General features: G+C 62.4%; 4 protein-coding genes and 1 non-coding gene across 23 annotated transcripts; 2 read left to right on the top strand and 3 right to left on the bottom strand.

Annotated features, from left to right (window-relative positions):
• Nucleotides 1–1,831: 1,831 nt before the first annotated feature.
• Nucleotides 1,832–4,863, bottom strand: RPLP2 (ribosomal protein lateral stalk subunit P2). The gene is made up of 5 exons (XM_003805074.7): nucleotides 4,661–4,863; nucleotides 4,343–4,466; nucleotides 3,062–3,110; nucleotides 2,074–2,172; nucleotides 1,832–1,947 (listed from the first exon to the last, which is right to left on the bottom strand). The coding sequence occupies exons 2-5, from the start codon at nucleotides 4,463–4,465 to the stop codon at nucleotides 1,871–1,873; spliced, it is 348 nt and encodes a 115-aa protein (XP_003805122.1). The 5' UTR covers nucleotide 4,466; nucleotides 4,661–4,863; the 3' UTR covers nucleotides 1,832–1,870.
• LOC112441288 (small nucleolar RNA SNORA52) lies at nucleotides 2,893–3,026 on the bottom strand. Its single transcript, XR_003029225.1, has one exon. It is a non-coding gene; the product is annotated as a small nucleolar RNA SNORA52 (small nucleolar RNA).
• Nucleotides 4,864–5,157: 294 nt separating the features above from the next.
• Nucleotides 5,158–15,686, top strand: PIDD1 (p53-induced death domain protein 1). Of its 8 annotated transcripts, none has more exons than XM_055093937.2 (17): nucleotides 5,158–5,285; nucleotides 8,465–8,944; nucleotides 10,097–10,466; nucleotides 10,973–11,386; nucleotides 11,669–11,878; nucleotides 11,963–12,017; nucleotides 12,164–12,365; nucleotides 12,472–12,597; nucleotides 12,939–13,118; nucleotides 13,198–13,345; nucleotides 13,443–13,578; nucleotides 13,651–13,801; nucleotides 13,897–14,020; nucleotides 14,421–14,488; nucleotides 14,628–14,741; nucleotides 14,858–15,057; nucleotides 15,305–15,686. In XM_055093937.2, exons 3-17 carry the CDS (start codon nucleotides 10,172–10,174, stop codon nucleotides 15,561–15,563), a joined length of 2,682 nt encoding a protein of 893 aa, XP_054949912.2. In that variant the 5' UTR covers nucleotides 5,158–5,285; nucleotides 8,465–8,944; nucleotides 10,097–10,171; the 3' UTR covers nucleotides 15,564–15,686. The 8 variants fall into 8 exon arrangements, with proteins under 8 accessions (XP_054949912.2, XP_054949908.2, XP_063464080.1 ...); XM_055093933.2 differs by having other exon boundaries at nucleotides 14,421–14,539; XM_063608010.1 differs by having other exon boundaries at nucleotides 8,465–9,381.
• Nucleotides 15,685–18,489, bottom strand: PANO1 (proapoptotic nucleolar protein 1). Its single transcript, XM_063608023.1, has one exon. It carries the CDS (start codon nucleotides 17,240–17,242, stop codon nucleotides 16,595–16,597), a length of 648 nt encoding a protein of 215 aa, XP_063464093.1. The 5' UTR covers nucleotides 17,243–18,489; the 3' UTR covers nucleotides 15,685–16,594.
• SLC25A22 (solute carrier family 25 member 22) lies at nucleotides 16,545–24,429 on the top strand. Of its 12 annotated transcripts, none has more exons than XM_003805065.4 (10): nucleotides 16,545–16,651; nucleotides 19,689–19,871; nucleotides 19,957–20,082; nucleotides 20,345–20,400; nucleotides 21,250–21,340; nucleotides 21,915–22,033; nucleotides 22,175–22,349; nucleotides 22,444–22,598; nucleotides 22,685–22,760; nucleotides 22,834–24,429. In XM_003805065.4, exons 2-10 carry the CDS (start codon nucleotides 19,852–19,854, stop codon nucleotides 22,985–22,987), a joined length of 972 nt encoding a protein of 323 aa, XP_003805113.1. In that variant the 5' UTR covers nucleotides 16,545–16,651; nucleotides 19,689–19,851; the 3' UTR covers nucleotides 22,988–24,429. The 12 variants fall into 12 exon arrangements, with proteins under 12 accessions (XP_003805113.1, XP_063464085.1, XP_054949915.1 ...); XM_063608015.1 differs by having other exon boundaries at nucleotides 16,587–16,651; nucleotides 19,694–19,871; XM_055093940.2 differs by lacking the exon at nucleotides 16,545–16,651 and adding an exon at nucleotides 16,753–16,890.
• Nucleotides 24,430–24,688: the final 259 nt, after the last annotated feature.

The raw sequence follows: 24,688 nt of genomic DNA, 5'->3' as shown, positions 1-24,688 counted from the left end.
CAGATCACGAAGTCAGGAGATCGAGACCATCCTGGCTAACACAGTGAAACCCCATCTCTACTAAAAAAAAAAAAAAAAAAAAAAATACAAAAAATTAGGTGGTCGTGGTAGCGGGCGCCTGTAGTCCCAGCTACTCTGGAGGCTGAGGCAGGAGAGTGGCATGAACCCGGGAGGCGGAGCTTGCAGTGAGTCGAGATCGCGCCACTGCACTCCAGCCTGGGCGACAGAGTGAGACTGTCTCAAAAAAAAAGGAAGAAAAAAGAAAGGCTAGGTGCAGTGGCTCATGCCTGTAATCCCAGCATTTTGGGAGGCCAAGGCGGGCGGATCACCTGAGGTCAGGAGTTCCAGACCAGCCTGGCCAACATGGTGAAACCCCATCTTTTCTAAAAATACAAAAAATTAGCTGGGACTGGTGGCAGGCAGCTGTAATCCCAGCTACTCAGGAGGCTGAGGCAGGAGAATCACTTGAACCAGAGAGGCGCAGGTTGCAGTGAGCGGAGAGTGTGCCACTGCACTCAAGCCTGGGTAACAAGAGCAAAAGTCCATCTCAAAAAGAAAAAAACAAAATAAATAAAAAGCATCTTGGGTCCCCCTCCATCTCAGTACCTTCTGTGGCTCCCTGGCTCCCCCAACAATCCACAATCCTTCCCCTCCAGGGACTCTGCCTTCCTCCAGGTCTTGCCTTCCCATCTGAGGGAGGCCTCCCCCAGCCACCCCAACTGTCTTCTGTGCTATAGCCTCCTATTTATCCTCCCAGAACTAAGGTGGTCACACAGCAGGTGCTCCCCACACCAAAGCCAGCTGGTGGGTTGCTGACCTCAAGCCTAGGGTGGGAGTGGCAGACCATCTTCTGGGTGCCTACGTTGGCGGGCAAAGACCCTGAGGCCTGGGAGACTGAGTACGGAGTAAGGCCAGGAGGGCAGAGAGGCTGGGAGGGGAGGGTGATGGCCTCTGTCCTTAGCCCTGTATTCCAGGACAGAGCCTGTCGGGGGAGGGCAGGCCCATCCCCAAAGGACCTAGTTCAGTGAGCCCTGTGGTCACTTCCCACAAGCCCTGAGCACATCTGCCCAGTAAGGCAGGGGTGGGCTGTGATCGGCAGAAAAACAAGCCTGAGCTGTGATTGCCCAAGTTGCTCAGGGCATTATGGCGGAGCCATGAACCCTGCAGGGAAACCCAGGGGCGTCTGCCACCCCCAAGCTGGGCTCACTTCCTGCATCCACTTGTAGAGCCCAGGGGCTACCAATCCTGTCCTTGCAAGTCCAGGCACCAAGCCACCCCAAAGACAGAGCCCTGATTACCCAAACTCCATTTGAAATCAGCTTCTCTGCTGTCCTTTTTTTTCAAGACAGGGTTTCTGCTGCTCAGGCTGGAGTGCAGTGGCACTATCACGGCCCACTATTAACTTCAACCTCCTGGGCAAGTGATCCTTCCATCTCAACTTCTCATAGTTGGGACTACAGGTGCACACCACGCCTTGTTAGGTTGTTTTTTAGAGATGGGGTCTTGCTATTTGCCCAGGCTGATCCCAAACTGCTGGCCTCAAGTGATCTTCCCTCCTCGGCCTCCCAAAGTGCTGGGATAATGGGCACGAGCTACTGTGCCCAGCCCGTTCACATTCTTCTGGGGTGTACTCAGGAGCTAGGATACTGCTCAAGGCCACAGGAAAGGACCCCAGGCAGCTGTGATGCCCAGACTCCCCTCCTCAAGCTCATTTTGCACCAGAAACGCTTCCCCAATACCATGTTGCCCACACTTCAGCTCCACACCTGCCCTCTTGGATGAGAACCTGGGCAGAAGCTACCCTTGACAAAGTGCTCATGGAATACTTGAGAGATGTGTAAAAAAGCTTTATTTGCAGGGGAGCAGGAATTTAATCAAAAAGGCCAAATCCCATGTCATCGTCTGACTCTTCAGACTCCTCCTTCTTCTCATCTTTCTTCTCCTCTGCTGTGGAACAGAGAAGAGGTATGGTGAGCACTGCCCAAGTGCCAGGCCAGTCCCCCCATGAAGACCCCACTGCAGCAACACCGTCTGAGCCCCAGCCCCTTGCCCACTCACCAGGCCACCACTTACCTGCAGCAGGGGCAGAACCAGCAGCAGGGGCTGCAGAACCTGGGGCAGCAGAGACAGCTACAGCCCCACCGGCAGGTACACTGGCAAGCTTGCCAATACCTACAGAAAGCAGAGAGGTGAGACCTGAGCAGCTGCCCAGCCTGGGAGGCTGTTCCACAGGTAAGTTAGATGGCACCAGAGATGGCACACGGCACCCAACATATCTGGACCCACCATATGCCAGTGTCTCCCGTTCTTCCTGAACACTCCCTCCCTGAGCCACTCCTCAACGGGGACTTCTTTTCCCCACCTTTCCTATCCAGGGACTTGCCTTCTAGGAATTAGGCCCACACTGCCTGCCTGCCCACTTTCCCCACCTCCACCCTGAGAGGTCCACTGGACAGACATGTTCATAACTAGGTAGGGAATGAGTGCGCTGCCCCAGTATCCACATCTCTGGCCACAACGCTGTGCTCATGGCTTGGCCCGTTTGCTGAGCTGGCCCTGTCCTGGTCACATGCATGGAAAACAAGAACAGCTGCCCCAACAGCTCAACTTCCAAACAAGTTCCACCAGCTCAGCTGACGCCAACAAAAAACCATCTGCCCAACAAAGAGGCAAGGAGCCTGTGGACATCCCTGGCACCCTCAGTCCCTGCCCCCAACCCCCTCACAGAAAGCATGTGGTAAGGACTGCTGACGTGAACTCAGTTCTCCAGACACCAAGCTTCAGAGAAATCCTGGGGAATGGCCTCAGGTTTAGGAGCAGTCAGGCTTAAGAGGCAGGGCCAGCTAAACGTCCGCTGAGAACACAGGGTGCCCCCTGCTGCCCTGCTCCTGAGAGTGTCTAGAAGCGCCCATGACGTGAGCCCACTGGAGCCCTGCTCACTCCTCGTGTGAGGCTTCTAGGGTGCTCTAGTCCACAAGCGAAACCTGGCAGGCCACAGATGGACCCGCAGGGATTAGGATGGACCATAAAAACAAACGAAAGCCCGTCCACATCAACTCACCCTGGGCAATGACGTCTTCAATGTTTTTTCCATTCAGCTCACTGATAACCTGAAGCAGACAATCACAGGGCTGTTATCAGGAATGTACGATTGTATCCCTGGCCCTCTCCCTTCCAGTCACAACAGGACTGGGTTCCCCACATGGGAATAGGCCCTGAAGTTTCCAGACCTGCACTGCCCAAAGGGAGCCACCAGCCTCACTTGGGAAGTGATATAAACAGAAGTGGACACTAGCTTTCTTAGACTTAGGACTGACAAAAGGACACACGGCATCTCACTACTTATGTTTACTACTCATAGGTATCTTCAACACGGGCAAAATAAGCTGGCAATGAAATTGACTTTGACTTCAGGCTGGAGTGCAGTGGTGGGATCTCACTGCAGCCTTGACCTCCCGGGCTCAAGCGACTCTCCCACCTCAGTCTGGGACTACAGGCATGAGCAACCAAGCCTGGCTAATTTTTTATTGTATTTTAGAGACGAGGCCTGGTTCTGTCAGACTGCAGTGGCACAATCACTACTCAGTGCAGCCTTGACCTCTCAAGCTCAAATGATTCTCCCGCATCAGCCTCATGAGTAGCTGAGACTACAGATGTGCACAACTGCCTCCAACTATTTTTTTTTTTTTTTGTGGAGACCGGGTCTTGCAATGTTTGCCAGACTAGTCTCGAACTTCAAGGCTCCAATAATCCACTCGCCATGGCCTCCCAAAGCTGGGTGAGCCATGCACCAGGACTGCTTTTTTTTTTTTTAAAAGCAATCTTACGCAGCTCACTGGTATTAAACTTCCAAAGCTTGTTAATCACGATTTTGCCTCGTACCCACACTGCTTTTTTTTTTTTTTTTTCCTTTTGAGACAGGGTCTCCTTCTGCCGCCCAGACTGGAGTGCAGTGGCACGATCAGTGCAACCTCCATCTCCCGGGTTCGAGCGATTCTCCTGCCTCAGCCTCCCAAGTAGGGGGACTACAGGCACCCACCACCACGCCCGGCTAATTTTTGTATTTTTAGTAGGGATGGGGTTTCGACATGTTTACCAGGCTGGTCTCGAACCCCTGACCTCAGGTGATCCGCCTGCCTCGTCCTCCCAAAGTACTGGGACTACAGGCGTGAGCCACCGCGCCCGACCTCCGCCCGGCTTACTTCTCTATCCAAGAAATCGCCAACTAGACTGAAACGAGCCTCTCCCCGAACCCTCCAGCATGTGGCCGGATCAGGCCGAAGAATCGCCTGTATGGGACACTGGGGCCCCACGGCGGCTGCGGGGCAACGGCGGCCGCTACCTTGTTGAGCCGGTCGTCGTCCGCCTCGATACCCACGCTGTCCAAGATCTTCTTGATGTCCTTGGCGCTGGGGGAGGAGTTGCCCCCTAGGGCAGCCAGCAGGTAGGAGGCGACGTAGCGCATCCTGAGGCGGGCGGAGAGGACGTGACGGCGGAGTTACCCCGGCGGCCTCCTGCCGGCCCATCCCGGGGCCGCCGGGCGAGGCCGCGCGTGGCTCGGCCCGTAGGCCTCCGTCCCAGAAATACCCCGCCGCCCACCCCGCATCCCCACGGACTCCGCGTCCCCAGCCGGCACCCCGGGCCCGGTCACCACACTCACGCGGCGGCGTCTGCGGCGGCGGCGGAGAAGCCTCACGCGTGCGACCTCGGTGGCGTCAGGGAGGAAAAGGAAGGCGCCGACGCAAGGGGCGGGGGTAAACCGCTACCCAGAAGCCTCTGGGACCCGTGCGCGGCGCCGCATGAGGCGCCTCAGAGTGACGTCACGAGGCGCTCAGCCAATGACGACGGGGAAGACGCCGTTGACTCCTTCCCCCTCCCCCTTCCCAGCCCCCGTCAGGCAGTTTTCGCGGCAAAGGCGAAGGGCAGCAGTTCCGGAAGTGACTGCTCTTATAGCGTGGGGCGAAGGGCCACCGAAACTCGTGGGGGCGATGGACGAAGCGAGTCCAAAGGGACGGCATCTGCCTTCGGTACCTAGCACCCCCAGCATGCCACGCGGCGCCTACAGCTTCCAACATGGAGCGCGGCCGCCACGCCCGGGACTCAGCCTTTGCCAGCGAACTGCAAGTCCCGTGGTGCACCGCTGCCGGAAGTGGCCTGCGCCGCGGGCCTACGCGGAACGGCCGGTGGGCCCGGGCAGAAGCTGCTGGCTGTAGGCTCGCCTTGACTCCTTGGTGGTTCCCTGGCCGCGGCGACCGGTGGTCCCACGTCCAGCCGGGCTCAGTGAGGTGAGCCAGCCGCCTCGGACTTAGCGACTGTGGCCCTATCTGGGAGGCCGCCCCCGCACTGCGGTGTCAGGGCATCCTGTCAGAGGGAGCGCGAGCCTTGGAGGGCAGGACAATGACGTGAGGCAGCGTCGCCCGCTCACCCCTGGGAGGAGTGAGCTCTGAGTGGTCAGCCCCTGCGCTGGCCGCTTTGGCCCAGAACTGACCTCGGTGTCCATGTGGACATCAGCACCTCAGGGACCCTGCTACATTCTCGGGTCCTGGGAGGGAACAGGGTTGGCCCTGCCTCCTAAGGACTTGAGTTCTTGTGCGAGGACGCAGGAGGTGAATAAGGAGGCGATCCGAAGGACAGGGACAGAGGGAGACTTGGTCCTCTGGGCAGCCTGAGAAAGCTCGAGCTGAGAGATGAGCAGGAGCCAACCCTGCCAATATCCCGGGCGAGCACCAGGAACAGGGTCAGATGCAGGTATCTAACGTGTTAGCAGGCAGCGCCAGCTCCCGCTGGGCTCTAACAACAGTGCAAACCCTGGGGTGTGTATACGTCAAGCACTGGAACTCGACTTCACAGTCGCCTTCTGTGGCCTCGTTATCATTACCCCCATTTTATAGATGAGGCAGTTGGGTACAGAAAGGTTTTTTTGCTCAGGGTCACACGTCTGGGGTAAAGGCGGGAAACCATCTTGGGAACAATGGGACTTTTCTTATTTTGTAATTTTTGAGACTGGGCCCCATTCTGTCGCCCAGCCTGGAGTGCAGTGGCTCGATGACAGCTCGCTGCAGCCTCAACTTCCTGGGCTCAGGTGATCCTCCCACCTCAGCCTCCTAGCGGAGACCACAGGCGTGTGCCACCACACCCGGCTAAAATTTTTTGGTAGAGACAGCGTTGTCCACCATGGGCTCAAGCGATCCTCCCACCTGGGCCTCCCAAAGTGCTGGGATTACAGGCGTGAGCCACCGCGCCCGTCCCCAACTTTTTTTTTTCTTTTTTTTTTGAGGAGTCCCACTGTTCCCCAGGTTGGAGTGCACTGGTGAGATCTTGGCTCACTGCAACCTCTGCCTCCTGGGTTCAAGCGATTCTCCTGCCTCAGTCTCCTGAGTAGCTGGGATTACAGGCACCCACTACCATGCCCGGCTAATTTTTGTATTTTTAGTACAGACGAGGTTTCACCATGTTGGCCAGGCTGGTCTCAAACTCCTGACTTCAAGTGATCTTCCCACGTCGGCCTCCCAAAGTGCTGGGATTACAGGCACGAGCCACTGTGCCCAGCCCCATCTCACTTTTTTTTTTATTATCCCAAACAAACTTTGTACCTATTAAAGTCCCTATTCCCTGCTCCCCCACCCTTGATAAACACATTCTACTTTCTCTTCCTATGATTTTGACAACTGTAGCACCCCGTAAGACTGAAATAATACAGTATTTTGCCTTTTGTGTCTGGCTTTTTTCATTCAGCGTATTTTCAGATTTCAAGTACCTACCTAAAAGGTAGATGCTAAGACAAATTTAATATAAATACAGAGTAGTTTATGTGGGCCAGTGTTGAGGATTGCGTCCTGGGAACATAGATTCAAGTTGCCCTGAATTTACACTTTGAGGAGCAGCAGTTATAAGTGGGTTTTATTTATTTATTTATTTATTTTTGAGACTGAGTCTTGCTCTGCCGCCCAGGCTGGAGTGCAGTCGCGTGATCTTGGCTCACTGCAACCTCCGCCTCCCAGGTTCATGCCACTCTCCTGCTTCAGCCTCCCAAGTAGCTGGGACTACAGGCGCCCGCTACCGCGCCAGGCTAAGTTTTTGTATTTTTAGTGGAGACGGGGTTTCACCGTGTTAGCCAGGATGGTCTCGATCTCCTGACCTCGTGATCTACCCGCCTTGGCCTCCCAAAGTGCTGGGATTAGAGGCGTGAGCCACCATGCCCGGCCTATTTTTTTATTTTTTTGAGACGGAGTATTGCTCTGTAGCCCAGGCTGGAGTGCAGTGGCGCGATCTCAGCTCACTGCAAGCTCTGCCTCCCGGGTTCACGCCATTCTCCTGCCTCAGCCTCCCGAGTAGCTGGGACTACAGGCGCCCGCCACCACGCCCAGCTAATTTTTTAGTAGAGACAGGGTTTCACCTTGTTAGCCAGGATGGTCTCGATCTCCTGACCTCCTGATCCACCCGCCTCGGCCTCCCAAAGTGCTGGAATTACAGATGCGAGCCACGGCGCCCAGCCTGTTTTTTTTTTTTTTTTTTTTGAGAGGGAGTCTCACTCTGTCACCGAAGCTGGAGTGGAGTGCCGAGATCTCAGCTCACCGCAGCCTCCGCCTCCCGCGTTCAAGCCATTCTCGTGCCTCAGCCTCCCCAGTAGCTGGGATTACAGGCGCCTGCCACCACACCTGGGTAATTTTTGTATTTTTAATAGACACACGGTTTCACCATATTGGCCAGACTGGGCTTGAACTCCTGACCTCAAGTGATGCGCCCACCTCAGCCTCACAAAATGTTGGGATTACTGGCGTAACATCAGGCCTGTGGTTGGTTTTTAAAAAGATCTCTTGGCCGGGTGCGGTGGCTCAAACCTGTAATCCCAGCACTTTTGGGAGGCCGAGGCGGGTGGATCACGAGGTCAGGAGATTGAGACCATCCTGGCTAACACGGTGAAACCCCGTCTCTACTAAAAATACAAAAAAATTAGCCGGGCGTGGTGGTGGGCGACTGTAGTCCCAGCTACTCAGGAGGCTGAGGCAGGAGAACAGTGTGAACCCTGGAGGTGGAGCTTGCAGTGAGCTGAGATCACGCCACTGCACTCCAGCCTCTGGGACACAGCCAGACTCCATCTCAAAGAAAAAAAAAAAAAAAAGATCCCTCCAGGCCCTACGTGGAAGGGGCTGGGGTGAATGGAAGCAGGGAGGCCTGGAAGAGACCTGCCTGTCCCAGAGGGAGGGATGGTGGTAGCTGGGAAATGGAAGGAAGAAGGAGCCGCTGATATGACCTCAGGAAAGAAGCAGGCATAGCTGGTGGTGTCTGTTCCCCCACTAAGCACCTGCTCTCCTGGGCGAGGAAGCTGGTGAATAAAGCACAGGCCCGCTCGGGGGTATCATGTTGGTGGGGAAGGCGGACAGGGCAGATTTCAGGTTCTTGGCTTTGACCCTCACCAGCTACAGGGCCTCGGGCAATATCTGATTTTTTTTTTTTTTTTCAGACGGAGTCTTGCTCTGTCTCCCAGGCTGGAGTGCAGTGGCACCATCTCGGCTCACTACAACCTCCGCATCTCGGGTTCACGCCATTCTTCTGCCTCAGCCTCCTGAGTAGCTGGGACTACAGGCGCGCATCACCACGCCCGGCTAATTTTTGTATTTTTAGTAGAGACGGGGTTTCACCATGTTGGCCAGGCTGGTCTCAAACTCCTGACCTCGTGATCCACCCGCCTCGGCCTCCCAAAGTGCTGGGATTACAGGCGTCAGCCACCGCGCCCGCTCAATATTTTATCTCTTAACGCCTCCTTCTCCCCTGCGCGATTGAAGGAGACAGTGCCAGGAGGCTCACTGCTTCTGGCCCAGAGTGACGGCTCGAAAGGAAGGGTCTCTGCAGGCCCAGAGAGGAGGTCCCGGCAGGCTTCCCGGAGGAGGCCGTTGGGGCTGGTTTGGGAAGGACACTGCAATTGTTCCGGCTTGTAGCAGGGGTGGGTGCGGGGCAGCGGCAAGAGTACCCCCGTCACCCCGGCCTGGGAACGCACCTGGGGCCGGGTCTGCCTCGGAGCGGCCCGGGGCCCCGAGAACCTCGGAAAGGGCGGGTTTCGTGGCCTTCCGGGCGGGGGAGGCTGTACGGCTCCGACCCCGCGGACTAACAGGAAGCCGAGCGCAGCTGCGCGGGCGGCTCGGCAGATGGACGGGTCGCGTCCGCGTCTCCGGGGCTGCAACAGGCGGAGGGAAGGCGGGTCGGGGAGGAGCCGCGAGACCTCCCCCGTGGACCCCAGCCCGGCGGAGGGGGCGAGTTCCGACGGGGCGGGGCCCAAGGGGCGGGGTCTGCAGTCCCCGCCCACCCAGAAACGCGCCGGCGGGATCCCAGGCGCCGAGCGCCCGCTGAGCAGCCACCCTTTGCGCGCCGCCTGGAGCGCAGGTACGCGCCGGCCCGGGCGGGCGGAGGGGGCTGCGGGAACACGTTTGCTTTTGGGAGGCTGGGGGCCGTTCCCATCCCCGACGCCCGGGGGATCCCGAGCCTGCCTCGGGGCTGGGGCCCGCCCCCCACGCCGTCTGAGCGGTGCGCGGTGCACCACCCTCCCCAGTGGACCGAACTGGAAAGGCCGGGAGAGGTTTCCTCCGGGGCTCACGAATTGGGGTCCCGGCCCCAGGACCCCGAAGCTGCCCAATGGCTCACGCCCCAGGCCCTCACCCTTACACGGCCTTCCCTGACTTTCGGGGCGCAGTCACCCCCGCGGTAGGGGAGGGTCACGGCCTTCCTGGTAAAACGGATGTAAATAGAAGGGGGACTCATCTCCAGGACTGGGGAACAGCCCCTATGACCTCGCAGCTCCACGGCTCCATTGGCCAGATTTCCAGGACCAGGACTGAAGCCTCACTACCCCGGCTTTGCTGCTCATAGCGAGGTCTCCCTGCCCGGTGCTCCTGCGAGCCATGGCGGTCCCATTCCCCAACCCTCTTTCCAGTGGTGACCCAGGCGTCCGGGGTTCAGGGTGACCACAAGGTCTCCCCCACTCTGCAGCCCAGGCCCAGATGGCCTGGCTCTAGAGCTCCCCACTCCATCCAGAGTCCCTGTTTCCCCAAAGAGAAGGGCCCACCCCGGCTCCCGCTCACTCCTCCTCCTGCCTCTGCAGCTTCCCCGGGCCCTGCCTGGACAGGCCTGCCTGCGTGCTGGGACATGTCTGGCCTCCAAGCACCGTCGGTGGGCGATGGCTGCAACGGTGGAGGGGCCAGAGCTGGAGGCAGCTGCTGCCGCAGGAGATGCTTCGGGGGATCCGGACGCAGGGTCCAGGGCGCTGCCTTTCCTGGGCGGCAACCGGCTGAGCTTGGACCTGTACCCCGGGGGCTGCCAGCAGCTGCTGCACCTGTGTGTCCAGCAGCCTCTTCAGCTGCTGCAGGTGGAATTCTTGCGTCTGAGCACTCACGAGGACCCTCAGCTGCTGGAGGCCACCCTGGCCCAGCTGCCTCAGAGCCTGTCCTGCCTCCGCTCCCTGGTCCTCAAAGGTGAGTTCCACCTGTTCTGGGCCCTGTCTCCATCTCTTGCTCTGCCCTGCCTCTGCTGCATGTTCTCAAAGGCAAACCCCAGTCCCAGCCCCAGCTCCAGGCCGCCCCTCCCGGCTCCCCAGGTGTGAAATGTTCTGCTCTTGGTCCTGTCCAGCCCCATCGCCATCCTCGGTGATCACCACCCCCAGTGTGGGGCTGGCTGGGCCCTGGCTCCTGGACCCTGACGCTGTCCAGTGGGGGTCTCTCCAGACCACAGTGCAGATGTTGTTCCTGGGGAAGGTTGTGGGTGATGGTTGTCATCTGAGATGAGCTGGTGGTCTCCACCCCTGCCTCCTTCCATTTGCGGGCACCTCTCCGGTGTTTCTGTCTGTCTGTCCCTGTCTGGCTGGGGTGGGGGTGGGGTGGGAGGTCTGTGCCTCTCGAGCAGCTGTTTCTCTGGCTGGCAGGGTCGATCTGGGACCTCGGACCCTGGCTCTGAGGGCCACATCCGCCTCCCCCCTTCCCAGGAGGGCAACGCCGGGACACACTGGGTGCCTGTCTCCGGGGTGCCCTGACCAACCTGCCTGCTGGTCTGAGTGGCCTGGCCCATCTGGCCCACCTGGACCTGAGCTTCAACAGCCTGGAGACACTGCCGGCCTGTGTCCTGCAGATGCGAGGTCTGGGTGCGCTCTTGCTGTCTCACAACTGCCTCTCTGAGCTGCCTGAGGCTCTGGGGGCCCTCCCCGCCCTCACCTTCCTCACAGTGACACACAACCGCCTGCAGACGCTGCCCCCAGCACTGGGGGCCCTATCCACCCTGCAGCGCCTCGATCTCTCTCAGAATCTGCTGGACACGCTACCTCCTGAGATTGGAGGCCTGGGCAGCCTCCTGGAGCTCAACCTGGCCTCCAACCGGCTGCAGAGCCTCCCGGCCTCTCTGGGTGAGTAGCCCCTGCGCCCCGACACACTGGCCCCACGGGAGGGTCCCTGAAGCCTGCCTGTCTTCTGCAGGGGCCTCTGCACCCACAGGCTTGGTCCACAGCTGCCTCTTGGTTGTCCCTCCACCTCCCTGGCCTTTGAGACTCCCTCAGTGGCTTTGTCAGAGTTCTCTGAGTCCAGCTGTGGAGGAGAGTCTGAAACAGCTGCTCTGGGAGGCGGCAGCAGGAGTGTCCCAGCGCCGTGGGCTGGGCTGGTGCCAAGCCTAAGCCAGCACCTGCCCGCAGCGGGACTTCGGTCCTTGCGGCTCCTTGTCCTGCACAGCAACCTCCTGGCCTCTGTGCCAGCTGACTTGGCCCGCCTTCCACTCCTCACCCGGCTCGACCTGAGGGACAACCAGCTCCGGGACCTGCCCCCTGAGCTGCTAGACGCCCCCTTTGTGCGCCTGCAGGGGAACCCCCTGGGTGAGGCCTCGCCAGACGCCCCGAGTTCACCAGGTAGGCTTGGTGCTAGAAGGGGCAGACCTGGGATAGGACATGAGTCTCCTCACTGTCCTGAGCACATGTCTGTCCCCTGCACAGTGGCAGCCCTCATTCCAGAAATGCCCAGACTGTTCCTGACCTCAGATTTGGACAGGTATGGGGTGGGTTGAGGGGGCTGGAGGGGAGTCTGTCTGCCTGTCACTCTGGCCCCTCCGACACCTTCTCCAGAGTTCCTGGGTCCAGGCTCCAACACGTAGGCCCTTCTGGGTCTAACCTGTTGCTCGCTCCTTCCTCACTCAGCTTTCCTGTGACCCCTCGAGGCTGCTCAGTGACCCTGGCCTGTGGCATCCGCCTGCAGTTCCCAGCGGGAGCCACCGCCACCCCCATCACCATCCGCTATCGGCTGCTGCTGCCGGAGCCAGGCCTCGTCCCCCTGGGTCCTCATGACGCCCTGCTCAGCCATGTGCTGGAGCTGCAGCCCCATGGGGTGGCCTTCCAGCAGGCATGGCCAGGGCGTGGCGGGGGCAGTGTGCGGGCCCGGGCATGGTGGGGGGCAAGTGTGCGGGCCAGGGCATGGCTCCAGCGCTCACACTATCCTTGTCTGGCAGGATGTGGGGCTGTGGCTGCTCTTCACCCCACCGCGGGCCCGGCGCTGCCGTGAAGTGGTGGTCAGGACCCGGAATGACAATAGCTGGGGTGACCTGGAGACCTACCTGGAGGAAGAGGCACCCCAGGTGAGGGCCACCCAGGCCTGCTGGTGGCGAGTGGAGAGCTGCTGCCCTGAGCCGTGCACCTCTGCCCAGAGCCTCACCCTGGCACCTTCCACCCTGCCCCGTCCCTCCTGGATCCTGCTTCCCTATGTCCCTGGCACCTTCCACCGCGCCCCGTCTCTCCTGGATCCTGCTCCCTGTGTCCCTGGCACCTTCCACCCCACCCCGTCCCTCCTGGATCCTGCTACCCTGTGTCCCTGGCAACTTCCACCCCGTCCCGTCTCTCCTGGATCCTGCTCCCTGTGTCCCTGACTGGCTGTGCCCTGACCCAGGCTCCTGTGACCTCCTCTCTCCCCCCATCCCAGCGGCTCTGGGCTCACTGCCAGGTGCCCCACTTCTCCTGGTTCCTTGTGGTTTCCCGCCCTGTGTCCAATGCCTGCCTGGTGCCACCGGAGGGGACACTGCTGTGCTCCTCGGGTCATCCTGGGGTCAAAGTCATCTTCCCCCCTGGGGCCACTGAGGAGCCTCGTCGAGTCTCCATGCAGGTATGGCCAGGACAGCACTGAGGGTGACAGGCCGCGCCTCAGCCCACAGGCAGGTGCTCAGGGGGCCTGTCTGCCCCAGGTGGTGCGCATGGCTGGCCGAGAGCTGCAGGCCCTCCTGGGAGAACCAGAGGCTGCAGTGAGCCCCCTGCTGTGCCTGTCACAGAGCGGTCCCCCCAGCTTCCTCCGACCGGTCACCGTGCAGCTGCCTCTGCCCTCTGGCATCACAGGTGAGAGGCAGCCATGGGGCATACCTGGACCTGTGGCCATAGGGTGGAGGGGGTCTCCGGCCAGGAGGCCTCAGCTCGCTGCCCCTCCCATCCCCAGGCCTCAGTCTGGACCGTTCCCGCCTGCACCTGTTGTACTGGGCCCCTCCTGCAGCCACCTGGGATGACATCACAGCTCAGGTGGTCCTGGAGCTCACCCACCTGTACGCACGCTTCCAGGTCACACACTTCTCCTGGTCAGTGCCCCCCAGCTTTCTGAGCCCCCCTCCCCCAGTCCGTACAGCCCTCCTCACCCCCAGCTCTCCCAGGTACTGGCTCTGGTACACCACCAAGAACTGTGTGGGAGGCCTGGCTCGGAAGGCCTGGGAGCGGCTGCGGCTGCACCGTGTGAACCTCATCGCTCTGCAGCGGCGCCGGGACCCTGAGCAGGTCCTGCTGCAGTGCCTGCCCCGAAACAAGGTGGGGGCACGGGCCGGAGGGCAGCAGGGTGGCGACCAGAGGGCTGGGGTGGGGTGCAGAGCTTTGGGTCCTGAGCTGCACGGGCTTCCCCGCAGGTGGACGCCACCCTTCGGCGGCTGCTGGAGCGGTACCGGGGCCCCGAGCCCTCTGACACGGTGGAGATGTTCGAGGGCGAAGAGTTCTTTGCAGCCTTCGAGCGCGGCATCGACGTGGATGCTGGTAGGGATGCTGGTGGATGCTCCCTGCCCTGGAGGGGGAGCCTTACCGTCCTCCCCGTGCCCTCGTTGCTCAGCCCACCCCTGCCCCCTGGACCGCCCTGACTGCGTGGATGCTGATAGGCCCTCCCTGTCCTGGAGGGGGAGCCTTACCGTCCTCCCCGTGCCCTCCTTGCTCAGCCCACCCGTGCCCCCTGGATTGCCCTGACTGCGTGGATGCTGGTAGGCCCTCCCTGTCCTGGAGGGGGAGCCTTACCGTCCTCCCCGTGCCCTCCTTGCTCAGCCCACCCCTGCCCCCTGGACCGCCCTGACTGCGTGGATGCTGATAGGCCCTCCCTGTCCTGGACGGGGAGCCTTACCGTCCTCCCCGAGCCCTCCTTGCTCAGCCCACCCTTGCCCCCTAGACCGCCCTGACTGCGTGGAGGGCAGAATCTGCTTTGTCTTCTACTCGCACCTGAAGAATGTGAAGGAGGTATACGTGACCACCACCCTGGACCGGGAGGCTCAGGCTGTGCGGGGCCAGGTGGGCGAGGGGAGTGGGTGAGGGGAGAGGCCCCCCAGGCCGCTTGGGCAGAGGACCGAACTCCGAACCCCATTCGATGCCCCTTCAGGTGTCCTTCTACCGTGGCGCGGTGCCTGTGCAGGTGCCCGAGGAGGCTGAGGCTGCCCGGCAGAGGAAGGGCGCAGATGCCCTGTGGATGGCCACTCTGCCCATCAAGCTGCCGGTGGGACTGAGGGACAGCAGAGGGGCGGGGCAGGACCGAGGCCCAGGGGTGACCAGGGTGACGTGGTGGAGTTGGGGGTGGAGCCCAGGGCTTACTGCACTTTTTCCTTCCAACAGAGACTTCGGGGGTCCGAGGGGCCACGGCGGGGGGCTGGCCTCTCCTTGGCACCCTTGAATCTGGGAGATGCCGAGACCGGCTTTCTGACGCAGAGCAACCTGCTGAGTGTGGCTGGGCGCCTGGGTCTGGACTGGCCAGCCGTGGCCCTGCACCTGGGGGTGTCCTACCGGGAGGTGCAGCGCATCCGGCACGAGTTCCGGTGAGGCTCCCACTGCCCGCTGGCTGCCAGCCCCAGGGCTGAGCCCTGGCTGCCTGGAGGGCCCACCTGATTCTGACAGAAGTTTCTTCCAGGGGAGGTGGGGGAAGGGCAAACACCAGGCTGGAAAGGAAAGGTCTGGCCGCAGCTGGCCCCAGGAGCCGGGAACTCCCCCACACTCCGAGGCAGTGTGGTGGGGGGTCCTGGGCAGGTGGACAGGACCCCTCTGTCGCCCATCCTCTGCCTGCAGGGATGATCTGGATGAGCAGATCCGTCACATGCTCTTCTCCTGGGCTGAGCGCCAGGCTGGGCAGCCAGGGGCTGTGGGGCTCCTGGTGCAGGCCCTGGAGCAGAGTGACCGGCAGGACGTGGCTGAAGAGGTGCGCGCAGTCTTGGAGCTCGGCCGCCGCAAGTACCAGGACGGCATCCGACGCACGGGCTTGGTCCCCAAGGACCCCGCTCTGCCTGGCTCCTCGGCTCCACAGCCCCCAGAGCCTGCCCAGGCCTAGGCCCCACAGACTTTTAGGCTGGCCCAGATATTCCCCAGTGGATGGGCAGAGCCCCCACCTTCAAGTCTCTCCAGTGTGTGGGGACGGGTCCCTGTGAGCAACAAAACTGCACTGTTTCTTTCACCTCAGAGCTTGATTTATTTGTTGGATGGAGAAGCCGTTGGAGGGCGGAGGGTGGTGGGGTAGAGGCCTGGCCCCTGCGGGGAGGGAGGCCTGTGTGCACAGGTGCCCCACATCCTGGTCCTGTCCTCTCCCACTGTGCCTGGGGCCTCCTGTGGGTCCTCATCTTCCTGGGAGGGAGGTGCTGTGCTACAAAGTAACCCACGTGGGCTACTTTTTTTTTTTTTAAATGGAGTTTCTGTCACCCAGGCTGGAGTGCAGTGGCATGATCTCAGCTCACTGCAACCTCTGCCTCCCAGGTTCAAGCGATTCTGCGTCAGCCTCTCAAGTAGCTGGGACTAGGGCACTTGCCACCACGCCGGCTAATTTTTGTATTTTTAGTAGATGGGGTTTCACCATGTTGGCCAGGCTGGTCTCGAACTCCTGACCTTAAGTGATCTGCCTGCCTCGGCCTCCAAAAGTGCTGGGATTGCAGGTGTGAACCACTGCGCCCAGCCCCAAGTGGGGTGCTTTGGATACAAAGTCGCTGTTCGGCGGGTGGGGTTGTGCCTCCACTTCTCCATTGCGCTGGCCCAGCAGTTCCACGGAGCACCTGTGTCTGCCCTGGAGGCCACGCCTCCCCCAGGGCACCCTCATCCACCGGCGCTCTGCCACCTGCCCGCGCCCCGCGGGTCCTTGTGCCTGCAGGGGCCTGAGGCCCGGAAACCAAGAAAGGACCTTGGGGACGCGCGGCCCGGCCTCTGCGCGCAGAACTGCCACCCTGCCCGGGGGAACCCACGGCCAGGGGGCGGGTGGGCGCGTGGCTGTGGCCTGGCTGGGCGCAGTAGCCTCGACGGCCAGGAGGGGGAGCCGAAGCCCGGAGGAGGCCGAGGGCGGAGCGCGCGCGGCGCCGAGCGGACGCGCCTCCCCGCCTAGGTGCTGGCCGAGCGCGGGGCGGGCAGGCGAGCGCGGCGGCGGCGGCGAGCGTGGTGAGTGTCTGCCCGGCGGCCCCCTTCTGCTGTGCCCATCCGAACGCGGCCGGGCTGCGGGGGCGAGAGGTGCTGCGGCGGCCGAGGGAGGTGACAGCTGCCCGAACAACGTGGCCTGGCGAGCGGGAGCGGGGGTCCTGGACCAGCGGATGCTGCGATCCGCGGCTGCTCTGGCGTGAGACGCCGTGCTCGGCCCCGACGGTTCCGGGCGCGCTCCCCGCACATACGTGTCCCCGAGGGTGGGTGTCTGGGGCCCGAGCCCAAGGAAGAAAGGCCGACCCGTGTGGGACGCACACGTGGGAGTTCACCGGACATCTGTGGACACGTGCGTGGCCGGAGTCGCGGTGGCCAGGCGGAGGACGGAGCGGTCGGCTGAGCCCCAGCAGTAGGGCAGGGGCCTGAGCCGGCCTCCGAGCGCAGAGAGCGGCCCCCAACCCGCTTCTCCTTTGTCCTCTGGCCGAGGCATCGCGCAGTTGGAGGCCCCTTCCGGGACCCTCCAGCCAGCAGGATAGAAAGCACCGCCCCAAGAGGACGGGGACAGCGGGAGATTGAATGGGGAGCCGCCGGCGAGACTCGGAGCCTCACCCCCATTGCCTTTCTTGGGGGTAGGAGGAGCCTGGCGGCTTCTTGGGTGGAGGATTTTACCCCTGCCGATTCGGAAGCAGCGGTATCTTCCTGTGGGGTGGTCTCTGCTCTCCTGCTGTCTCCCTGGCTTGCCTGTGGCCTCAGTTTACCTGACTATGAAGGGGGGACAGTGACGGCTCACAGCCCGGGGCCCGGCTGGGGCTGCAGGGTTTCTATAGCAACATCAGTGCAGGGGGAGGGCCCTGGCCAGCTGTCTCATAAGCCAGGGGTGGGAACTGCCGAGTGAGGACAGAGAAAGGCGGGGTTGGCGTTCAGAGGGAACCCCTGCCGGTTCTTCCGCAGGCAGAGCCCCTCACTGTCATCATTCTCCACCCAGAAGCTCCTCTCCGCTGCACTGGGTGACGTGCGGGCCCAGGCCTGCCTCTCCGCCCTGGGATCTCTGGGCCTGCTTCTCTTCTTGGGACGAATGGCCGCTCCCCACCTTGGTCGGCCTGACTTCCAGGATTGCCCCTATCATGCAGGTGTCCTCATCCCAGACTGGAGATAGGCTCCCAGGAGGAAGGGGGTTGCTCAGTCCCTGGAGGGCCAGGGTACACCCCTGGGAGGGACTAGAGTGCAGATGAAGGGCCCAGGGCAGCCCGGAGAGCTGTGGCCAGTCTGCACCCGAAGAGTGGGGCGGCGGGGGAGGGGGGGCTAGCAGGGATCAGGTCGAAGTTCAGAGGTCAGCTTGTCACCACCACTGGCTGAGGCAGGGAAAGGCAGGTCTGACGGTGAAGCCCTGAGTGGGACGGGTGGTGGGGCAGAGGGCTCTGGGCGTGCCAGCTCGTGTGCCCTCTGGACCTGCCAGGTGAGCAGGGCCTGTGGGTGGCACCAGTGGCCTCTGACACCCAGCTAGCTCTTCCCTGTGGACAGCAGGCCTTTTTTTGTGGCCCAGCATGAGGCTTCCCTGACATGCATCTGCCCCTAGCAGACACAGATCCCACAGACACGAGTGGGTGTTAGCCCATCTCTGCTCCACAGCACCGGATTCCCTGTCCAGGTACATACAGGGTACCCTGGCCCGGAGAAAGCCTCATCCTCAGAGTACCAGCCCTAGACAGATCCAGGCCAAGAAATGCTATAGGGTTCAACCCACAGGCAGCAGACAGGAACACATGTGTGCCGGGGGTGTGGTGGCCACGCGCTGAGGTCCCTGTCGGTGGGTGGCCTCGCTGTGCCAGGTCAGCCTGAGTCAGACCCACCCCTGCTCATCTCTCAAGGCTGCCGGAAGCCTCTGCTTGCCCAAAGTGAAAGAGAAAGTGCCCCCCCACCCAAGCCCGCCCCACCCCGCCCCACGGCCAATCCCTGCGGCCCCTCGCCTCCTCCCCCGGCAGCTTCCCCTTCTGTGTGAGTGCTGGGCTGGAGTGTGGAAGAGCCATCCAGAGTGAGTGCCTGGGGCAGAGTGAGAGCAGGACCAGCGGGCAGGTGGCGGAGCGGGGGTCGGTGGTGGATGGCCCAGCCCTGGAAAGCCGAGGTGAAGGTTACGAGTCCCTGAGGATCTGTGGGTGTGAGCCAGCCGCGTGGCCCTGGGCAACGGCGCTGCCGGTGGGCGAAACAGCTGGCCTCTGGGGGGCCCAGGGAGGGGGGAAAGGCCCCCGAAGCTGGGATTTTATGGCCATGACCCTATGGGAGGCCCCTGAGGCTGGCTGTGGCTCCCCAGCCTTGCTGCTTAGTGGGAGAGGCCTGTCCTCCCCTCCTCTGTAGTGGATGGGGGTGCCAGCCACAGGGGGCCTCAGAAGGCCAGCCATCCCCCACCCCCAAGGCTTCCAGGGGTCCCATCACTGGCTTCTGTGTGTCCATGAGTGAAACTCCTGGGAGGGGTGGAGGGGAGGAAGGGGCAAGGGGCTGGCTGTGGAGGGTGTGGGCATCGTGGGGAGGAGCTCTGCAGGCCCTGGGTGGAGCTGCCATGGGAGGAGAGCCATACCTGGGATAGCTGAGCCCAGGTCGGGGGGTCTTAGGGCGCCCGGGACCCCAGCCCCTAGCTCGAAGGGGGCAGGTGCCGGCTGCTGCTCTCTCTGTGCTGAAGGATGTGGGGGATGGTCACCACAGCTGTCCAGGTCGAGGTGCTCCGGTAGGCACCCTGGCCCCAGCCCCTGGCACTGCCCCCAGAGGTGCCTGGCCCTTTAAAAGCCGGAGCTGGCCGGGGTGCACGTGAGCCCGAGCGTGAGCGGCGTGTGAGGCTGGCTGGGAAGACGCTGGCGGTGGGGAGGGGGGGATTGAAAGGAAGCCAGGTGGTCCCAGGGGTGAGCATGGGACTGGGTGGCAGGTGCCTCCCGCTGCTGCACCCTCAGGACGCAGTGACGGCTCCAGTCTGGGGTGGTGGGTGAGGGGCTGCGTGAGAGAGGGAGGCTGGGGGAGGATTACTCTTGGGGTGGCCCCACCCTCACTCATTCCCATCCCCTCATCCTTCTAGGACAGAAGTGGCGGTTGCTGACGCCTGGAAATCCCCCTGAAGGTGGAGCACTACCCAACCCCCCTGGGTCCCACCCTCCCTCAAGGCCTCCTCCACCTCCACCTCCACCCCGCCTGGCCTGGCGTCCACCTCTTCGGCTCCTACCTGGGTGCAATCGAGTTAAATGGCTGATAAGCAGATCAGGTCAGACTCCAGTCCTGGCTGCGTGCCTCACCCCCACCCTGACCCATGGTCAAGGAAGCCGGTCCTGACACCCCTGTCCACGCAGCCTGCCAGCCAAGCTCATCAATGGCGGCATCGCCGGGCTGATCGGTGTCACCTGCGTGTTTCCCATCGACCTGGCCAAGACCAGGCTGCAGAACCAGCAGAACGGCCAGCGCGTGTACACCAGCATGTGAGTGTGCCGGGCGGTCGCGGGGAGTGGGCCCAGCATGTGGCAGCAGGAGAGGCGGGGGCTCTGCTCCTGTGCCCCCCACCCTGTTTGACAGAAGGGAAACGGGAGGCAGGCGGGCCTGGGGGAGATCCCACGTGGGTTGGGACTGGGGTCGGGGCTGGGCTGAGGACTTGGCCTCTTCTATCAGCCCTAGACAGTCCAGGGACCCTGGCCTCCGGCTGGCCCCAGCTGGCCCTTGCTCACCCTGTCCCCTTGGCCACAGGTCCGACTGCCTCATCAAGACCGTCCGCTCCGAGGGCTACTTCGGCATGTACCGGGGTGAGGTTTGGCTCGGCTGGGCTCGATATGGGCAGGCCTGGGTAGCGCCCGCGAGTCGTGGCAGGGAGCGGTGGGGGAGGCAGGGCAGGGCGGCCAGCCTGGGCCTGGTGTGTGAGCGTGGACGTGTTTGTGGGGGCTGTGCCTGTGCAGGGGGGACTGGATCTCTGGTGAGTGGCAGTTCTCAGCCTCTCCCGTGGCAGCTCCCCACCCCCACTTAGTGCCTGGTGCGTGGGATGCCACGGTACATCTGTCTCTTCTCTGGTGGCCGCAGCTGCCTCTGCCTTCTGCGACAGGCTGGACCCCGTTTGTGGCTGGGGATGGGAGGGAGTAAGGGGCATTACCGCAAAGCAGCTTAGGACACAATCCAGAGCCTAGATTTGGCAGAAGCTCTCCAGCCCTGAGCCCTCGGCACTGAGATGGGGGCTCTCCACAGCCTCCCCCGAGCTCTGGCCCAGTCCAGACCACACACTCCGGTGACCTCTGGCCCCAGCCCCCTGCCAGCACAAGCACCATCTGTCCTCCAGGGAGGGAGAGGTATCCTAGGGAGGCCTCAGGGGCTCAGGGGCTCCAGGGAGGTCCTCATGCCCTGAGCAGCAATATGCTGCCCAGAATCAGAGACAGATGGAGCTGCAGTGGGCATGGGAGAACCTGAGCCTGAGGTGCTGCCCCATCCCTGCCTGGCCCCGCCCCACCTGGCACACACCAGGCCCAAATGTGGGTGAGAGAACAGGAGATGGCGGCCAGGAGTGACTGGGACAGGGTTTTGCCAGCCAGGAGGCAAGTCCTGGCCAAGCGCCTCCCCACTCAGGCCACCGAGCATGTCCCCCCAGCTGACCCCCTGCCCCACAGGAGCTGCTGTGAACTTGACCCTCGTCACCCCTGAGAAGGCCATCAAGCTGGCAGCCAACGACTTCTTCCGACATCAGCTCTCTAAGGACGGGTGAGGGTCCTGCCTGGCAGACACTCGAGAGGTCTTTGGCTTCAGATAAAGGATGGGTCCACCCTGCCAGCTGGGTCCCACCTGGGGGCTCTGCCTGTCTTCAGCCCCTTGCTTGGGGCTTCTTTGACCTTGTGGGGCACCCTCCCTCCTTTCCCCTGACCAGGGGAGCAAAGCAGATGTCAAATCAGTGGGGCTCTGGCTTGGCAGCCCTTGGCCCCCAGCTGCTGCCTGCTGCCCTCAAGCCAGGGCTTGAGGGCACTGACCAGCTCCCCCATCACTGGAGGGGCACTGCAAGGACAGCCCCTTTTTGGGGCACTTGACCCCCAATTTCCCATTTTCCTTTGTCTCAGACAGCCCCACTGCCCTCCCCAGGCTCCTGCCTGTGGGGCCGTCTGTCCATCGGTCTCCTCCCTGCCTGCTGCTGCAGTGGCGGAGGCTGGGGGCTGTACCCCCACAGGCCTGCATCTGCCTCCACGGCTCCCACCATCCTCTGCGCCCAGGCATGGTGGGCAGCCCCGAGGGTGGCAGGTAGACCTGTCTCTTCCCACTTACTGCGGCCCCGCCCCTACCACAGGCAGAAGCTGACCCTGCTTAAAGAGATGCTGGCGGGCTGTGGGGCTGGCACCTGCCAGGTGATCGTGACCACGCCCATGGAGATGCTGAAGATCCAGCTGCAGGATGCAGGGCGCATTGGTGAGGGCGGGGGGAGGGGGGGAGAGGGCAGAGGTGCAGGAAGAGGTGAGGGCGAGGGGAGGGTGGGGACGCAGGGAGGGCCAGAGCGTGTCCCCTGCCCAGTTCGCACAGAAGAAGAGACAGCAGCCTCTTTGTCCCCAGCCGCCCAGAGGAAGATCCTGGCTGCCCAGGGCCAGCTCTCGGCCCAGGGGGGTGCCCAGCCCTCAGTGGAGGCTCCAGCTGCCCCTCGGCCCACGGCCACCCAGCTGACCCGCGACCTGCTGCGGAGCCGCGGCATTGCCGGTCTCTACAAGGGACTCGGGGCCACGCTGCTCAGGTAGGAGGCACAGGGCGGGTGGGGGGAGGGAAGGGGGAGGCCGGCCTGCCCACCCCACCACCTCCTGTCCCCACGGCCACCTCCCTCCCCACAGGGATGTCCCCTTCTCTGTGGTGTACTTCCCGCTCTTTGCCAACCTGAACCAGCTGGGCCGCCCGGCGTCTGAGGAGAAGTCGCCTTTCTACGTGTCCTTCCTGGCCGGCTGTGTGGCTGGGAGTGCCGCCGCTGTGGCCGTCAACCCCTGTGATGGTCAGTGCATGGGATGGCGCCCGGCTGGGGATGGGGCGGGACTGAGCCCTTGGCCAGGCTCACACTGACCCGAGCGCCCCTTGCAGTGGTGAAGACGCGGCTCCAGTCACTTCAGCGAGGCGTCAACGAGGACACCTACTCTGGGATCCTGGACTGTGCCAGGTGGGGAGGTCCCACGGCGGGTGGGGCCTGGGGGCCTGCGTACCGGGCTGACCCTCTCGTCCTTCCTCCACAGGAAGATCCTGCGGCACGAGGGCCCCTTGGCCTTCCTGAAGGGCGCCTACTGCCGCGCGCTGGTCATCGCGCCCCTTTTCGGCATCGCACAGGTGGTCTACTTCCTGGGCATCGCGGAGTCCCTGCTGGGGCTGCTGCAGGACCCCCAGGCCTGAGCCCAGCACCTGCTCCACCCCAGCCAGCCGGGCAGGGCCGGTGTGGGGCTGGAGCCAGGCAGCTAGCCCAGGACGGAGCAAGGGAAGACCCCTCCCCAGCCCTCCCGTCGGCAGGGGCAGCAGGGGGCGGGGTGCAGGGTCCACATAGGTGGTGCACACGCAAGCCCCCCGGGGTGCTGCCTGCACCGTTGGGATCAATGTCTTATTTATGTAGAAAATGCAGAAATCTTTACATTCCTCAAGCTAGCCCCTGCCCCAATTCTGCCCTGGCCTGAACACCCCCAGGGACAGAGCTGGTCTCTGGGCTGGGGGCCCCCGGGCCTGGGCCGGGCAGGCTGGACCATACCCCCAGTCCACCAGCTCCAGTCTCCACAGCCATCCTGGCCCACACAGGGACCCTGCACAAACCTATTTATTGAATCTGCTGGACCCAAGTGGCTCTCCAGCCCTTCCGTCCTTCCCCAGCCGCTCTTGTCGCCTTGGCAGGACTTGACTCTGCCTCCCTGGCCAGCCTTGCAAGAGGACTGGGGTCTCCTGCCCTCTCTGTTGAGCCAGGAATCCCAAGTGAGGGGTTGCCCTGGGGTCTGACTCTCAGGGCAAGCCCGCCACCCACTGTGGGACTTTCTGGTGGGCTCCTCAGCTCCCACCCCAGGCTGGGGCCCAGATTGTGAGGTCTGTGTGCATGTGTGTGTGTATGTGTGTGTGTGCATGCGTGTGTGTGTTATGGGGACCTGGCCTGGCCCTTGGGGATGGGGCTGCCGGGGACTGCCCCCCTTCCCGCCGTGGCCAGGCGCTCTGTGTGCTGTGTGTGCCCCAGGCTCTGTTGACCCCGTCCAGGAACTTACTTACCCAGCCTGGTCTCTCCTGAGTCCTCCACCCTGGCCTGGGATTGGCCAGGGAGCAGGGCGGGCATTGGGACCAGTGTGGAGCCTGAGGGTGCCTGCCCTGCTCTGGAGGGAGGGCCAGGAGCTGCCGCACCCCCAAGTCCTCTCAGGGCCCACCCTCCTTTTTCAGCCTCTGCATAAGGCCCCTGGGTACACTGCAGAAGCGCCATCCTTCCCGCCTCCGGGCATAAGGCCCCTGACCACACTTCAGAAGCCCCATCCCCCTGCCACCGGGCGATCCCTGCTGTGAGCCGAAGCTCTCCCTGCCCCGCCCTGGCCATGTGATCGTGTTGGTGACAGACCCTGATGTGCTGGTGCTGTGCCCCCAAAACCGGGGCCCTCCACAGAGGCCCCTTCCCAGCGACACTACCTGGGGCTCAGGCCTGGACCCCCCCCAGTTCACGGTTGCTCCTGGGAGCTGCCCCTCCCGTCACATCAGAACCTTGGAAGCTGCTGCTGCTGCTTACAGAATTATATTTTTTTCTTTTGAAGAGTTTTAAGAAGTTGTAACTTTTTGTGTCTTGTCATGTCAGAGGATAAATAAATATTCTAAGTAGATGCTGCTGTCTGTCTGGGGGTCTGTTTGGGGGCGGGGGAGGGCAGTCCCCTCTTCCCATAACTGGCTCCCTTCAGACTGCAGGGCTAGGCCTGCGCACCTACCCACCGACCCTGTCACCCACCGACCAAGGGGCACCCTGGCCTAGAGGGGATGCTGAGCGGGACCCGCCTCCTGCCTCTGGCAGTCCCAGATGGGACTTGGACCCCGCAGTTGCTCTCTCGGACCCTAAGTTTCTACCCCTGGATCTAGGGCGGAGCT

This window comes from Pan paniscus, chromosome 9 (assembly GCF_029289425.2).
Source record: "Pan paniscus chromosome 9, NHGRI_mPanPan1-v2.0_pri, whole genome shotgun sequence".
In the NCBI taxonomy this organism is placed as follows: domain Eukaryota; kingdom Metazoa; phylum Chordata; class Mammalia; order Primates; family Hominidae; genus Pan; species Pan paniscus.
This window is presented reverse-complemented; position numbering and strand designations above follow the sequence as displayed.

Excerpts from the sequence above, each read along its gene's own strand:
- RPLP2 (XM_003805074.7), bottom strand. The coding sequence starts at position 4,465 with ATGCGCTACGTCGCCTCCTACCTGCTGGCTGCCCTAGGGGGCAACTCC. Across the intron at positions 3,111-4,342 it reads ACGACGACCGGCTCAACAAG|GTTATCAGTGAGCTGAATGG; the intron begins GTAGCGGCCGCC and ends TGTCTGCTTCAG. Across the intron at positions 2,173-3,061 it reads TGAAGACGTCATTGCCCAGG|GTATTGGCAAGCTTGCCAGT; the intron begins GTGAGTTGATGT and ends TGCTTTCTGTAG.
- PIDD1 (XM_055093933.2), top strand. The coding sequence starts at position 10,172 with ATGGCTGCAACGGTGGAGGGGCCAGAGCTGGAGGCAGCTGCTGCCGCA. Across the intron at positions 11,879-11,962 it reads AGACGCCCCGAGTTCACCAG|TGGCAGCCCTCATTCCAGAA; the intron begins GTAGGCTTGGTG and ends TCCCCTGCACAG. Across the intron at positions 12,598-12,938 it reads TGGAGGAAGAGGCACCCCAG|CGGCTCTGGGCTCACTGCCA; the intron begins GTGAGGGCCACC and ends CCCCCATCCCAG.
- PANO1 (XM_063608023.1), bottom strand. The coding sequence starts at position 17,242 with ATGGGGGTGAGGCTCCGAGTCTCGCCGGCGGCTCCCCATTCAATCTCC.
- SLC25A22 (XM_003805065.4), top strand. The coding sequence starts at position 19,852 with ATGGCTGATAAGCAGATCAG. Across the intron at positions 22,034-22,174 it reads GCAGGATGCAGGGCGCATTG|CCGCCCAGAGGAAGATCCTG; the intron begins GTGAGGGCGGGG and ends CTTTGTCCCCAG. Across the intron at positions 22,350-22,443 it reads CTCGGGGCCACGCTGCTCAG|GGATGTCCCCTTCTCTGTGG; the intron begins GTAGGAGGCACA and ends CCCTCCCCACAG.